The sequence below is a fragment of the Saccopteryx bilineata genome, chromosome 2, assembly GCF_036850765.1.
Source record: "Saccopteryx bilineata isolate mSacBil1 chromosome 2, mSacBil1_pri_phased_curated, whole genome shotgun sequence".
NCBI classification, from domain to species: Eukaryota; Metazoa; Chordata; class Mammalia; order Chiroptera; family Emballonuridae; genus Saccopteryx; species Saccopteryx bilineata.
Genome location: NC_089491.1, coordinates 33,643,103 through 33,659,410, shown reverse-complemented (window position 1 = coordinate 33,659,410; position 16,308 = coordinate 33,643,103). Strand labels below are relative to the sequence as shown.

The 16,308-nt window shown below is 48.0% G+C and overlaps 1 protein-coding gene across 1 annotated transcript in view; it reads left to right on the top strand.

The window, feature by feature from the left end:
• SEC61B (SEC61 translocon subunit beta) overlaps window positions 1-14,746 on the top strand; it is a 50,238-nt gene extending 35,492 nt beyond the window's left edge. Inside the window, exon 5 of the mRNA XM_066256657.1 lies at window positions 13,885-14,746. Coding sequence (XP_066112754.1) covers window positions 13,885-13,918 — 34 coding nt within the window. The 3' untranslated portion in view covers window positions 13,919-14,746. The remainder of the gene's footprint in view (window positions 1-13,884) is intronic.
• Window positions 14,747-16,308: the final 1,562 nt, after the last annotated feature.

Here is a 16,308-nt window from a genome sequence, read left to right as displayed (position 1 = left end):
TATTTATTACACTTATTTTAAATTCTTGGTCTATTTTTCTGCTTCATACTGTATACAGTGCTCCACTTCTATATATTTTTTCTTTTTGATAGTCTTACTTTTCACATATGTAGTTTTTGTTTTCCCAGTGAGCTCATGAGATTCTGGTAATGCACATCAGGGGATTTCCAACTGAGAGCTCTCGCGTGTCTTCCTTGTGGGCAGTGAAGAGGGGTACCAGTGGACCACTGTGATCACTGCTGATTGTTGACTCCCCATAGGCAGATTTTGGGGTCGTAGTTGCAACTTTAAACCTCTAAGGCAGTGGTCCCCAACCTTTTTTGGGCCATGGACTGGTTTAATGTCAGAAAATATTTTCACAGACCGGCCTTTAGGGTGGGATGGATAAATGTATCACGTGACCGAGACAAGCGTCAAGAGTGAGTCTTAGACGGATGTAACAGAAGGAATCTGGTCATTTAAAAAAAATAAAACATCATTCAGACTTAAATATAAATAAAACAGAAATAATGTAAGTTATTTATTCTTTCTCTGTGGACCAGTACCAAATGGCCCATGGACTGGTACCGGTCTGCAGCCCGGGGATTGGGGACCACTGCTGTAAGGAATAGGTACAACGTGGTATCTTGTACTGGATCCTGGAACAGACAAGACTGTTAATGGAAAATACTGGCAAAAGCTGAATAAAGTTCGTAGTTTCATTCATTGTAATGAACCAATTCGGGTTTAACAAACACATGGCAGTTATGTCAGATGTTACTATCAAGTGAGAGTGGGTGGAGGGTACACAAGAAGCCTCTGTACTACCCCTGAAACTTTTCTACACATCTGACATTATTTCAAAATAAAAGTTTTTATAAATCTTTTTGAAAATAAGTTAGCTATAAACTCATGATATGTGTATTTGTATCCACATATATACTTCCCTGAAATAAAATATTACAAATGTAAAACACAAACCCATACCCTAATAAACCCTTTCAGAGCCCCACTGGGTGGACAAAGCCACCCTTTGGCGGTCCCCCAGCCTTTGAGGGTCTAGAAGGGGAAGATTGGAAAAATAAATGCTCAAGTCAAGCTGGTCCATCTTTATTTTCTTTTTCTTTTTCAAAGTTCTTTTTTTCGCCTGACCTGTGGTGGCACAGTGGATAAAGCGTTGACCTGGAAATGCTGAGGTCGCCGGTTCGAAACCTTGGGCTTGCCTGGTCAAGCACATATGGGAGTTGATGCTTCCAGCTCCTCCCCCCTTCTCTCTCTCTCTCCCTTCTCTCTCTCTCTCTCTCTTCCTCTTTCTCCCTGTCTCTCTCTCTCTCTCCTCTCTAAAAATGAATAAATAAAAAAAAAATTAAAAAAATTAAAATAAAAAGTTCTTTTTTCTCTCTGCGTTTCAGTTTGCATAGATTTATATTGCTATTCTTTCAGAGATCACAAGTCTTGTTTTTCTGCACTCTCTAACCTACCATTCATCCAATCAGTGGGTTTTTTTTTGTTGTTTTTTTAAATCTCGTGTAGCTTTCATCTCTGGAGGTCCGATTTGGATCTTTTGTGCATTCCCTGTGTTGCCTGTTTGAACGCTGAGAGTACCGCTATAATAACTGTTGAAGGTCCTGGGTTGGTTTTGTTGATTGGCCTCATTATGGGTCATGTTTTCCTGAGTTTTTGCATGCCTGGTGTTGATTGGATACCAGACCCTGTGAATTTTATCTTGTTGGTGTTGTATATTTTGCATTCTTATAAATCTTGCGTTTTGTTCTGGGATGCAGTTCAGTACTTAGAAACAGTGTGACTCCCTCCGGTCTCCCTTTTCGGTTTGCTGAGCGGGCCTTGGGCAGTGCAGCTTAGGACTGGTGATCCCTTATTGCTGAGGCAAGACCCTCCTGCACGCTGCCCCTCGTGCTGGGATTATGAGTCTCTACTGCTCCCAGTTCTGTGTGAGCACCAGGCCTGCTTCCTCCAGCTCTTTCAGGTGCAGTTCCTTCCACCTCGGGTGGCTTCCTCACGCAGTGTGTGGTCGATGGGCCGAGGGTCCTGTGCAGAGTTCTGAGGTTTTCTCTCTGTCCCCGCTCTCCTCTTTGGTGGTCTGTATTATGAACTTGGGTGTTTGGGTCCCCCTGGACCCTCAGGTCCATCTCCTCAACTCAGTAGCCTGCCAGGCTCTGCCTCGGTTTCCCCTCATGTGCCACAGCCAGAGATCTGTCATAAAGTAGTAAGTTGGAGCAACCATAGGGCTGACCGCCTTTGCTTCTGGTCTCTCAGGCATGATTTCCTGTCGTTCCTCCCTTCCCGGGCCCTTCCTCCTTTCGTCGTTGTGTTGTCTCAGACAGGAGGGTAAGTCAGTCCCTGTTACTCCGTCTTGGCTAGAAGCAGAAGTCCCCATATTCTTTTTTTGGTTCCAAATTTAAGTAGCCTGTGTAGGGAGGTTTCTGTGGCAAGGGCAAAGAGGGGCCAGGACAGCTTTGCCAGTTTCATGCAAGGGCTCCCACTTCCTTTGTTCCCGCCAAAAACTCAAAATGTGGCCTCTCCGTGTTGTCACTTAGTCTCTTAGGGCTAAGCTTTCTGCCTCCAGTCTGTGTTTCCTAGAGCCTTCTCTTCCCTTTCAAGCCTTCCCTGCCCACGTGGATAGGGCACAACTCTTTAAAGACAGAGAAAACCGCCTGTGTTAGAGGGGAAGCCCGTCTGTGAAATGGCAGGGCCAAGGGAGACCCCGGGGCAGATGCAGAGGCAGGTGGAAACACAGGCTGAGGACCACGCGTTCACATGGTCTACGGCAGGGGCAGGTACACGGGGTGAGTCGGCCGAAATAGAGGAGGCAGCCGTGTGTGAGAAAAGGCCCACACGTGGCTCTCTGGGTGGAGCATTTGAGAAGAGCGTGGTGTCTGAAACGTTCGTGGCAGAGATGGCTAGCTGCCTACTGAAGAGAAGTGCTTCCTTTGTAGGGCATGTCACTCCCCAGAGTCCACATTCCCAGTCCCCTTTGTAGGGAGACGTGAGACTCAGAGCCAGGCCATGGAGTGTAAGTGGTGGTGGCGTTCACCTCCAGCATGGGCTAGTCCATGTGCTTTTTCCCTTCCAGCTGGCTGCGATGGAGATGACCCCCAGGACAATCCTTGAAGTCAGTTGGTGACATGGGAGATCCTTCATTACATTGGGACTAGCCCACTTCATGAGGGCATAAACTATTGCTACCAATGTCATGTGAAGAACTTTCCCAGCAAGGCAGTAACTTTTGACAATCCAGTTTTCAGTGGCTTCTTCCCTGAGTGTGTGTGTGTGTGTGTGTGTGTGTGTGTGTGTGTCTCACTTGGTTTGCTTCCTTTGGAAAGACCCAAGTGGTGCTTTGGGTAGAATGACACACCAGTTTTAGCGAAGAAGCAGCTGATTTTACTCATAGATTTATTTCATAGATTGTTTGCCCTGTGGTTAGGTGCGGAGAACTTGCCTTCATTTTTCTCCTCCCATCTATAGGATGCCAACCTCCCTATAATGCTCCCTCCACGCATAAAAGGAAGAAAACTTAAGGGGAAAAAACAGGGGAACTAGAGAGAGGGGAAGAGAGAAGGGAGATCACAGAGGGGACACTCATTTAAGGTTGGCAGAGCCGGACTAACCGTAGACCAAAAAGACTCAAGGGGAAAAGCAAAGGCCATTGTGCCCCATCCATGGGCCATGTGTTTTGTATACTAGATTCTTTAATTACTAAAGGCAATGTTCTGCCCTTCTTAATGTTAGGGGCATAATAGTGGAGTTATAGATCTAATTCTTTCATTTTCTAGAGGGGCAAACAGATCCATGCAGAGACCTGGGGCAGCCCACAGTGCAGAGTTGGGATTTCCCATACTGACTTGATTCAGAGACTTCACAGAGGGTCCTTGCTCTCTTTTATGCCCATTTTTACATTTGACCAGTTGAACTTGCCTTCCTGTGACTGGTGGAAACCACAGGGTGGGTCTACATGGAGTCAAGCCCAAACAGAAGGCACGGTGCAGGGAGAACCCCACCGCAGAGAGCTGCTTCTTGCACGGGGCCCCACCAACGCATCTTGTCCGGTTTTATTTTCAGGGGAATCCCGCCGGTCTTCAGTTGGTGGTCCCGTGAGGCAAATGGCTTGAGTCACTTTCACCGCAGCCCTGGGGAAGTGACCACAGGACTGGGAACTGAGGTCTGGAAAGCAGTTTCCCTCTTTTTTCTCTTTTTAGGTGAGAGGAAGGGAGGGAGTAAGGTAGACTCCCACATGTACCCTGACTGGGATCTATCTGGCAACCCCATCTGGGGCCAATGCTTGAGTACTGAGCTATTTTTTTTTCTTTTTTAAAATCTATTCTTTTATTTAGACAATTAAATTTTACAAGGTGACATTGATCAATCAGAGTACATAGATTTGGAGAAAACATCTCCACATCATTTGGACAGTCGATTATGCTATATACTCATCACCCGAAGTCAGATCATCCTCTGTCACCCTATATTTTGTTTCTCTTTAAGCCCCTCCCCTTCCCCCACCCCCTTCCCTCTCCTCCCTTCCCCTCTCCCTGGTAACCACTGCATTCTTATCTATGTCCATGAGTCTCAGTTTTGTGTTCCACCTATGTATGGAATCATACAGTTCTTAGTTTTTTCTGATTTACTTATTTTACTCAGTATAGTGTTATCAAAGTCAATTCATGTTGTTATAAATGATACTATGTTATCATTTCTTATGGCTGAGTATATTTGTACTACATCTTCTTTATCCAATCCTCTATTGAAGGGCATTTTGGCTGTTTCCATGTCTTGGCCACCATGAACAATGCTGTGATGAACATGGGGGTGCATGTGTCTTTATATACCCATGTTTTCAAGTTTTGGGGGTATGTACTCAGTAGAGGGATTACTGGATCATATGGTAGTTCTATTCTTAATTTTTTGAGGAACGACCATACATTCTTCCATAATGGTTGTACTACTTTACATTCCCACCAACAGTGGATGAGGGTTCCTTTTTCTCCACAGCCTCTCCAACATTTGCTATTACCTGTCTTGTTGATAATAGCTAATCTAACAGGTGTGAGGTGGTATCTCATTGTAGTTTTGATTTGCCTTTCTCTAATAGCTAGTGAAGATGAGCATTTTTTCATATATATGTTGGTCATTTGTTTTTCTTCTTGGGAAAAGTGTCTGTTCATGAGTACTGACCTATTTTTAGTGCCTGAGGCTAATGCGCTCAGACCAACAGAGCCATCCTCAGTGCCTGGGGACACGCTTGAACCAATCCAACCACTGGCTGTGGGAGGGGAAGAGGGAGGAAAGGGAGAGAGGGTGGGGAAGAGAAGCAGATGGTCGCTTCTCCTGTGTGCCCTGACTGGGAATTGAACCTGGGACGTCCCTATGCCAGACTGACACTGTATCCATTGAGCCACCGGCCTAGGCCCAGTTTCTCTCTGACTGTCTGTGTAGATCTGGTGTTTCTCTTTACACGTCTTCCCCATCCATCTGTCCGTTCTCCCCAGGCTCCTCCTGGTTGTAGTGCTCTAAGCCATGCTCTGACCCTGTTGTTCCTGAGATCCTACAGAGTGGCATGCAGACTTCCTAGCAGGGCCTTTGGGGATCTTCTCCAGCCTCTGTGGCTCCCCAGGCTGCTCTGTGTCTCATACACTGGGGGTGCCTTGGCTATTCTCCCTCACCTGGGCGTGCAGACTTCCCAGCAGGGCATTTGGGGATCTTCTCCAGCCACTGTGGCTCCCCAGGCTGCTCTGTGTCTCATACACTGGGGTGCCTTGGCTATTCTCCCTCACCTGGGCATGCAGACTTCCCAGCAGGGCCTTTGGGGATCTTCTCCAGCCTCTGTGGCTCCCCAGGCTGCTCTGTGTCTCATACACTGGGGTGCCTTGGCTATTCTCCCTCACCTGGGCGTGCAGACTTCCCAGCAGGGCCTTTGGGGATCTTCTCCAGCCTCTGTGGCTCCCCAGGCTGCTCTGTGTCTCATACACTGGGGTGCCTTGGCTATTCTCCCTCACCTGGACTGCTTGGAAAACTCCTGCCTCATTCTTTTATTTTTTAAATTGTGGTGAAATACGCATAACATAAAATTTACCATTTTAATCACTTTTTTAGAGTACATTCAGTGACATTAAGTGCATTCACAGTGTTGTGCTGCCATCTCCATTGTCCATCTCTAGAGCTGTTTCATCTTCACAAATTGGCACTAAACTCATTAAACACTAACTGCCCATTTCCCCTCCCCCAGCACCTGGCAGCCACCATCCTACTCTCTGTCTCTGTGACTAAGTGCCTCACTGGGGTGCAGTCAGATGGTATCAGTCCTTTCGTGACTGGCATTTACTTTGTATAATGTCTTCAGGGTTCATCCAGGTGGTAGCAAGTGTCAGAACTTCCTTCCTTTTAAAGGCTGCATGATTTCCCATTGTATATGTACCACATTTTGTGTAGCATTTCACCTGGTGATGGCCACTTAGGTTGACACCGTCTTTTGGCTGTTGTGACTTATTCATGGCCTAATGTGGTAGCCTGTCCTGAAGAGTGTCCCATGCGCCTTTGAGAAGAAAGTTTGTGCAGTTGCTGTTGGGTACAGTGTTCTGGGTTATGTCTGCGCTGTTAGTTCCAGTTGGTTTATTGTGTTGCCCAAGTCCTCCCATTGCTTCCTGATCTGCTGGCTGTGTCATTCATTACTGAGAGTGGGGGGTTGAAGTCTTCGTAGGGGTCGTCAAACTTTTTATAAAAACCGCCCACTTTTGCAGTGCTGGTCAACCTGGTCCCTACCGCCCACTAGTGGGCGGTCCAGCTTTCATGGTGGGCCAATCGCAGCACTGTTTGGTTGCGCGGTAGGGACCAGTTTGACCAGCACTGCAAAAGTGGGCGGTTTTTATAAAAAGTTTGAAGACCCCAGCTTGCTTTGTACATTTTGGTGCTCTGTTATGAGATGCGCCCATGCTTGTCCTCAGTCTCTAAGACTCCATTCTAATGCCATCTCCCTGGTGCCCTCACGCCCGCCTCCCCCGTGCCCAGCGTAGTTACTCTCTGCTGTGCTTCCACTGTGCCTCGTATTCGCCTCTGTGTAACGCCTCTGTGTACCACCTCTGCCTCAGTGAGTAATTGACACTTCTGTCTTCCCAGTTAGCTTATCTCGGAGGACATGGGATTTTTGTCTTATTTATGTTTGCATTTCCAGGATCTGGCACAATAGATATCCAGGGAAAGTTTATTACGTGGACATTAATTATTGAATACAATTGTTGAGTCACCCATGTTCTGCCTGGGATAAACATAATTATAGCTAGAAATTCTCAACACACTATTGCTTTTTGTATAAGTAACCTATAGCCTTCAAGGCCTTGCTCTTCTCTCCCGTTTGATCCTTACCCAACCCTATGATGAAGATAGGGCAGGGGTATGTATACAGCTCCATTTTATAGGTGAAAAGAATTGTGATTCACTCAGAGAGCTGAATGTCTTGGGAGAAGCCAAGGTTGTAAGAAGCGAGCTGGGACTTGATCCCCAGTAGGTCTGACTCTAGACTCTAGAGCAAGGCTCCTTTTTGGTGCCCACTGCCCTGGTAGGCTCTGTTGTGTGTGGCTGCCTGGCTGGGATGCAGCCTCCGTGTGGGGGAGGCTGAGATGGACACACACGACTGCTAAGCGTCCTTCCTCTTAGGGAATTGCAGGTTTGTCTCTGGATGTGCTACAGAGAGTTCTGAGTCTGAGATAAACCTCAGTAGATTGATTTCAGAGATGTTGACTGTGAGGACCTTGCTCCCTGGGACACGGGCAGGAGCTGGGCTCCAGTCTGCACTTCCCTGACTCCTAAGTATCATGTGCTTACCCTTTGATCTGAAGTACCTTGGGCCATCCTGGAACAGTTATGGAGATTTTTCTTATTTTAAACAAAATGTTCCCCTGTGACTACCCTCCCACTGCAGGGTGACCCTGTTCTCTCTGCTCCTACATCCTTCCAGGGACATGGAACACGTTCTCCTAAGGTTCCTTTTCCCCGGGATAAATGGCTCCAGGGCCTTCCAGCTCTTACCCTGCTTTTCCAGGGACCCGAAGTCCAGCCCCTCCCTCTCTCGACCACCTTCTTCAGTTGTGCTCCAGTTCGCCCACTGGCTGGGTCTGAATGACAGGGAGGGCACAGCCAGGGCAGGACATCGCCAGGCTGGCAGGAGGCAAGGCTGCAGAGGGCTCAGGGCTCTAATTGTGGCTTCCTCAAGTGGACCGGCAGCTGACTGCGGTGGAGGGCAGGAAGAGAGGGACGGGAGGGGGAGGAGGGAGAAGGAGCCGGGGAGCAGTTTGGGTGGTGTGATGGAACAAAAATAGAGGCGCTGGGTTCCTGGGGGCCAGGCTTCTTCCCAGCATGTGCTCTGCTGGAGGCTCCTGCTCAGCTGAGCCCTCCTGTCCTGTGCTGGTCCCAGGGGGCGCCACCTGTGGGGAGCACGGACATTCCCAGGCTGTGCCCTTCAGTGGCTGGAGAGGGGTTTCAGATGGCATTTACCAGAGTCTAGATAGTGGTCCCGAAATTCTATTACGGTCATTCCCTCCTGTTCCAGGGGTTCTGTAGGGAGGGCTGCTTTACCCCTCCATTGACTGGCCTCAGTGAGGGGCAGGGCGGGGAAAACATGGACCAGGGATGACCCAAGAGGGCGCAGGCCTCTGGCTAGATTCTCATGTAAAGGAAGATGATAAAGGCACTTACTTGACAGGAATGCTGAACACAGCAAAAGGCAGTGTGGTAAGCAAAGGCCCGAGGCTGTCACTGTGCCTGGTGCCCTGTGAGGGTGCTGGGTGGCTCCTACGGATGTCTCCCTCATGACACTTTGGGAGCCTGCAGGTCTGTCACCTCCATACTCTGAAAGTGCCTGTTGGCTGAGAACTGGACTGGATGACGGGACCAGAATTTAGTCCTGGCTCTGAGCTGCTGTGTGACCCCTGGCAGGCTCCTTTCCCTCTCTGGGCTTCTGTTTTCTTTCCTCTACCGTGAAGGACTTGAGCTAGATCTCTGAGGTCTTTCAGCTCACAGAAGTCGAGTGATCTGGGCCAAGGGCAGGGTGTGACTTTCCGATGCCCTTGGCTCTGTCTTTGGGGAGGGCATATACTCCCCCTTTGCTGAGCTGGTCTGCTGGCTTCCTGGACAGGCCCCACGAGACGGGTGTGCTGGAAACAAGTCTGGAACGAGGGGTTCTGAGACCCAGGCTGTCTATTCTCTTTGCATGACAGCAGAAGACAGGATGGGGCCTTCCTTCTCCATGCCCTGCACACACCCTGGACAGGGGTGCCACCTGGATTACTCTCAGGGTTTCTGCCCGTCTGCCGGAGACAGCTCAGCCACGTCCTCAAGTCACAGGGAGAGCTCAGCATGTTCTGCTGAGGGCACATGGGATAGAACATGGCTAGAGGGCAGTAAACCCAAGCCCCCTGGCGGGCAGGTGATCCTTGCGGAGCTAGCCAGGCCTGACTCAGTCTCGGCCTGCCAGCCCCCAAGCCAGCTGTCCCCTGGGCCACCACACAGAAATCACGCTGTGGAGGATGACCTCGAGCTCCGAGAGAGCGTGTCCCACACTGGGGCCAAGGAGGGGGATACAATATCAACCTGGCACCAACTGGCCTAAAAGAACAGCTGATGCTCTGTAGGCAAAGCTGAGATGAAGTCCAAGTTCAAGGTTGGCCAGTAGCCTTGGGACAGAGATTGCTGATGGTCTGACCCACAGCCAAGGAAGGAGCTGGACTGGGCTCTTTGAGTGCAAGTCCCTGCCCCCCCCCCACCTGACTGTGTGTGACCTTCTCTTGGTTCCTGCCCTTTCTTGGGACCTCTGCTTCTTCTGGTCTGAATATGAAGGTGCTAGTTAAAAGAACAAATTTTGTGGTGCCTTTACTTAAAATGTGTGGACCCTATTCCTTCAGCCTTTAATGGAAATGTAATGTAACTATGAGGGTTAAGTATATGATAGGGAACTATCTGCGGCATGGACCCCACCCCCTTCCCAGTGGCTCCCCCCTTTCCTCACCATGTCCTATGTCTGAGATGGCACCTTATCTCCCATTTCTTGAAGGAAAACAACCTTCATTCTGGATCTTGAGGAATGGTAATCTGGACATTTCAATGTATAGTTGAAGAGGTTTGATCAAAGTGGTCTGATTCCTAGTTCCAGGTCTACCAGTGGGATCTTGACCAATTCTCTTCCTCTTCTGGGCCTCAGTTTCCCTCTTTGTAGTGTGAGGTGCTCGGGCCAGGTGATCTCAAAATTTCTTTTCTGATTTTGCCTTAGTCTCTAATTTCCTCTTGGAAATTTTAACACCCTCCCCCGCCAATCTCACGGTTAAATGGGAATGACTGAGGATGGGAACAGTTAGGCTGTAGACCAGTTCAGAAGGACAATGAAACATCTAACCTCTGAAGCAGCGAGCGGCTAGAGTATGCGGCCCCCACGGCTGCTGGTGAAAACCATGGGCTGCTTCATGTTCCTATCTGAGCCCCTGAGGAGGATTTCCGTGAGTGGACACACATACACACACACACACACACACTCTCTCTCTCTCTCTCTTTCTCTCTTTCTCTCTCTGTCTCCAAAGCTTGCGAGTGGGGCTTTTAGAGAATGTCCCTGAATGAAAGTCAGAAAAGTGTGCTTGGCACCAGGCCTTGCTGGGATTATCTTCATGGCAGAACTATAATTTATTTAAAGTGGATTCCAGAAGCTTCATGTGAGCAATGCGTTTCCAGTATCCTGGGGCTCCGCCACCACCTGCTGACTGGGAGCCGGCTGCGGCCCCCCGGGGCCCCCGTGGCATCCTGGGTCATGTGAGAGACGAGTCAGGAAGCCGGCGCTCAGCTCTCTGGCATGTGGGGGGAACCTCTGCCATGGAGCTGTCAGCACGCCTGTCGGGCGCTCACCTGCATGTGCCAGGGGCAGGGCCACGCTCGGCAGCCCTCCCGGCGTTCCTGTCACCGTGCTCTGCGGCTGACACAGATATCCGCAGCCGTATCACTCATCCGTATCACTCATCCGTGCTGGCACCGGCCTGGCTGCCCATCAGAGCAGCTGGGCCTGTAGGTTATGGCCCGAGGGAACCCTGCGCTCCTGCCCCTACGAGCTGGGCTTTGAACGGTCAGCAGGAGAGAGGCAGCAGACGCTTCCCGATGCAAAATCGCATGGGAACGTTCCGAGCATACTTGAGTCACACCAAGTAAACCAGTCTGCTTAGACAGATTTCAAAGTTCCTAAGTGCCTGACCACACACCCATGATGATTTGTAAAGGATGGTTATCATTCATAGCAAAATGGGCAAAGGAAAGCCAATAGAATGAATTTCGTAAAACTAATGTAGCTTGAGGACTTTTTAGAAGAGATATCCTCTTTTTTTTTATAAATAAATTTTTATTTTAATGGTGTGACATCAATAAATTAGGGTACATATATTCAAAGAAAACATGTCCAGGTTATCTTGTCATTCAATTCTGTTGCATACCCATCACCCAAAGTCAGATTGTCCTCCGTCACCTTCTATCTAGTTTTCTTTGTGCCCCTCCCCTACCCTCTCCCCCTCTTCTTTCTTCCCTCCCCCCACCCCCCCATAACCACCACACTCTTGTCCATGTCTCTTAGTCTCGTTTTTATGTCCCACCAAAGTATGGAATCCTGCAGGTCTTGTTTTTTTCTGATTTACTTATTTCACTCCATATAATGTTATCAGGATCCCACCATTTTGTTGTAAGTGATGCGATGTCATCATTTCTTATGGCTGGATAGTATACCATAGTGTATATGTGCCACAGCTTCTTTATCCAGTCTTCTATTTTTTTTTTTTTACAGTGTTAAAGCCTTTAAGCAAACTCTCGGCCAATACAGCAAGAATCCATAAAAGAGTAGTGTCCTTAACATGTTCACCAAGTCCAAGTTGGCCCCAACATGAGATATCCTTTTTAATGTTAAACTGTTTTTCTCCTTATAAAATAATAGTGATATTAGATGATAGTTTTTAAAAATATACTTTCCTGAAAACCCTGTCAGTCCTCTGTCATTAAAAACTATTTTAACTGACAGATGAATTGCAGAAACGTGGGAACCAGTGTACGCTCACAGGACTCAGAGACAGGGCGATGAGAGGAAGGGCAGGGAGGCAGGAGGGCCTTGGTCTAACAGCAGGGGACTGTCCGTTTGCTCACTGTGGCATTGTCAACATTGAGCACATGGCACTAAAGTGTTTTTTCCTTTTCTGTGAACAGCTTGGTAGTAAATATTTGAGACTTTTTGGACTATACTGCCTCTTATACGACTATTTGACTAACTTCCAGCACAAAAGCTGTCATAGGCACTATGTAAATGAGTGACGATGTATGCTGATAAAACTTTATTTACAAAACCAAGTAGTGGGCCTGATTTGGCCCAGGGATCTTTAGTTGGCTGACTCCAATCGAGCACAATGCCTAGCATCTAGCAAATAAGTATTTATTGAGTTGCTATACATTGTTTCTAGAGGGCCAAGGGGAGACACTGGAAGGGGTCTGAGGTTGGATTTCAGAAAGAGCCGATGGTGGGCTGTGTGAGATGGACAGGTGGGCGTGGGCAGGATGAGTCAGAGCCTGTGCTCAGGAAAGGCTTTGTTACAATGTCGCAGGCCTGGAGTCCTAAGGGCTCAGTGGGGAGCAGGCGGGGAGGAGTGAACATGTGGGAGCGACTGAGCTGTGTGATGAGTATGTGTTTAAGCGGAGAAAGAAGAGCCAGGAGAGTGGCAGGAATTAAAGCCCCCATTTCTTAGGCTCTGCTTTTCATGCCCCAAACCACGCTTCTAGAACTCACAGTCCTATTCTGTCTGCAAAAGCCTGGCTCCCCCAAACCGGAATCTTGGCTCTCAAAACTCCTTTTTGCTATGAATCTCAAAAGCCCACTTCAGAAGCCAAGAATGTGATTCTTTGCTTCCCTGTTACGTTTCCACTGTGCCAGCTGTGCTCGAAGGCAGTAGTCCTGAGTGTCGTAGCCTCCTGATTTTGTTTTAATGGGAGAAGGGCTGTGCATCGAAAAAAAGAAAGAATGAAAATGTGCTCATTAACCATCACAATATTTTTCTGCCCTATTTGGTACTAGTAAGAGGCAGGAATGTCTGGGGAGGGTGCTGCTCTTGGTAACTGCACGGTGAGTGGGCTTGAACAGCTGCCGTGATAGGAGGGTGTTCAATGAAAATATCTGGGGAGCTTGGAATTGTCACCCAAGTTCACCCATGTGGTGCGTCTGGCTGGAGAGTTCTGGAGTGAACTGAGCAGGGGAATTCTCCAAGAGTGGGAAGAGCCAGAAAACCTGAAGTTTAATGTTCAAAAATGCTATCATTCATGGGGCAGAAGATGGGTGAAGGCATCGGAGGGGCCCCAGAAATGTGCAGAACATCAAGATAGGGTCCTGTCACTGAGGCCCCCAAAAGAGAAACTGCAGGGGCAGGGCTTGGTGAGAAGCATCAGGTCCTGTGGTTTCTCTCTGCTTCACTCATTCCTTTGCCAAACATTCAGAACTTCCTCCTGTGTCTGGCTGTATTTCAGGCACTGGGGCTGTAAATCAAACCCAGGCCCTGCCCTGAGGAGCACTTGACTTAGTGAGGGAAAGATGCAGACACAATTGCAGCTCCTTTTAAGGTCTCCCACAGAGGTCTGGCTGAAGCATGTCCCTGAAGTCTCCCTTTGTACAGAGACAGCTAAAGGGAGATTTACCATGGAGCTGCTCAAAGGTGGGAGGGGGCCTCCAGGAGGTACTGAGTCCCCGGCCATCAGGATGTTCAAGCATTGCTGGATGACCATCTGGTGGGAATACTACAAAGGGGACGCACCCCTCACTTGTGGCCTTTCTTCCAACCCTGCAATGTGAAAACAAATCTTCTGATTCCATTTCTCTTTTCCTATTTCTCCAGGCAGACTCTCAGGCAGAGTGGCCATGAATTCCACTTGAAGGATCTGTTTCCATGACTGGAAATGCAACGTGTGCGAGAGGGACCCCAGCCTGTAGGCAGAGCCAGCGTTCTCGGCCCGGATCTGTGTTGACTCACTAAAGGACCCTGGACAAACCCTCCCCTTGGCCAGTCCTTGATGTCCCCTTCTGTACCACAGAGGTGTCAGACTAAGCATTCCGTGTGGCCTACCCCATTGCTTCTCACACTGGCTCTGGGGAAGGACCAATTTTTAAGTTACAGATTTGTTGAGATGCAGTTCACATACCACACCATTTGCTCATTTCAAGTGTACAGTCCCATGTTTTTTAAAAATGTATTAATGGAGTTGTGCAATCATTACCACAATCATTTCTAAGAATGTTTTCATTATCCCTCAAAGAAACCCCATGCTAGTGGTGGGATTCAACCTGTTCGCACCAGTTTGGCAAAACCGATAACTAATTTTTTGCTGAGTTCGGCAAACCAGTTGTTAAAATGGCACTTGTAATCAGGGTTCTCTCTAAGGTGGGCCCCTGGGCAGCTGCCCAGTGTGGGAATCACAAATTTACATTCCTTACTCTTTTTTAATGTTCATCTGTGCAACAGTGTATTCTGAGCGCCCGTAGTAATGTTCATTCCCTCCGTAGGGTCCATAAGTGAAAAAAATTGCAATTGAGGACGCCAATCAAGAAGCAATATGGAAATATCTTATTAACAGTTTTATTGTTTCTTGTCAGGTATTATTTAATATTTTTATTAATATTGTAAAACTCTTTCTTTGAACATAATCCAGTTTTGTGTACTTCTTTTATTGTTCTTAAGTATTAAATGCATGAAATAATAAACTACCTTTTGGTATATCGTTTTTTTATACTTAAAACGGTCATTAGGGCAAAGAACCAGTTGTTAAATGATTTGAATCCCAGCACTGCCTCAAACCCTGAGCCATCGCTCCTAATCTCCCCATCCCCCACTGGCTCTGGTCAACCACCACTCACTCTTTCTGTCTCTGTGGAATTGCCCATTCTGGGCCTTTCACGTAAAGGGAATCATATAACATGGTTTTTGTGCCTGGCTTCTTTCATGTAGCATATTTCCAAGGTTAATCCATGTTATAGGGCGTATCAGTACTTTATTCCTTTTATTGCCAAATGCTAAACGGTGTTCTGTTGTATAGACAGACTATATTTTATTTATCCATTCATCAGCTGGTGGAAGTCTGTGCTGTTCCCACTTTGGGCTATTGTGAGTAATGCAGCTGTGAGCACTGGTGTAGGGTGTTGATAACGGGGCAGGCTTTCAGTTCTCTTGGGTACGCCCCTGGGAGTGGGACGGCGGGAACGGTCACTTCTCTGGTCGCAGAGCCCACAGCACCCCCGCACACTGCCTGTGCTCTGGTCTGCCACAGCGGGGCTCCACCTCCGCCCCCAGTTCCTACTTTCAGGTCCTCACACTTCTGCCCACACTGCTGTTTCCCCTGAGAAATTCTTTCTTCCTGTCAATCTTGGATCCAAATATACTGCTCACAAATATTAGGGGATATTTAATAGCTTCATATTCATTTTGAAATATCCCCTAATTTTTGTGAGCAGTGTATTATGTTACTAAAAGCTCTGCTCGACTGTCACTCAATGCCTTCCTCCCACGCGGCCTCCTTTGAGAGTCACGCGGCCGCTTGTGCCTGTCTTCCTACACCAGGCCTTTCAGCGCTGGACTGTGGTTATTCCGTGCCCACACCTCACCTTCCTAGACCACACTCCTCCTCGCGTCATGTGGACTCAGGTTTTGAATTTACTTTAATATTCAAGTGCTTTGCATACAGCAGACCCTAAATAAATGTTTGGATAGTGAGTGTTCGATGCGCTGTTATTTAATGATTTTAAGATGATACCCCCACGCCTCTTATGGCTGTCAGGATTGCAGAAGTCCTTCCTATCGTCTCAGAATGAAGATGGGTTCTCCAGGCAGCACTTGGGAAGTAAGGCTGAGCTGCCTTCTGTTCCTCTGGCCCATTCTCCTGTCTCCAGCCTGACAGGGGCATCTCAGCCTCTTCCTCACATTTCTAGCTAAAATCTAATGAATTACTCTGAAAAACAAGGTTATTGCATTTTGGATCCTGACTTCTTTGAGCATTGCTCATGACTTTGAAATTTATAAACAGACAGTTAGCTTCCCAGATGACCAACCAAATCATATTCTCCTGGAAAGCAGAGCTCAATTAGACATTTAAGGCATCAGATAGTGAAATGGACTAGATGATTTCCTGCCCTATGCAAGGTAGGGCGCAGCCCTGACAATGGTCATCTGGTCTCAGAGCGGGCATTTCCAATAATATGCGAATACCTTCCCAAGACTGCCCGAGGGGTATGGAAGTTCTTTACATTGGACTAAAATCTGCCGCCCTGCCGCG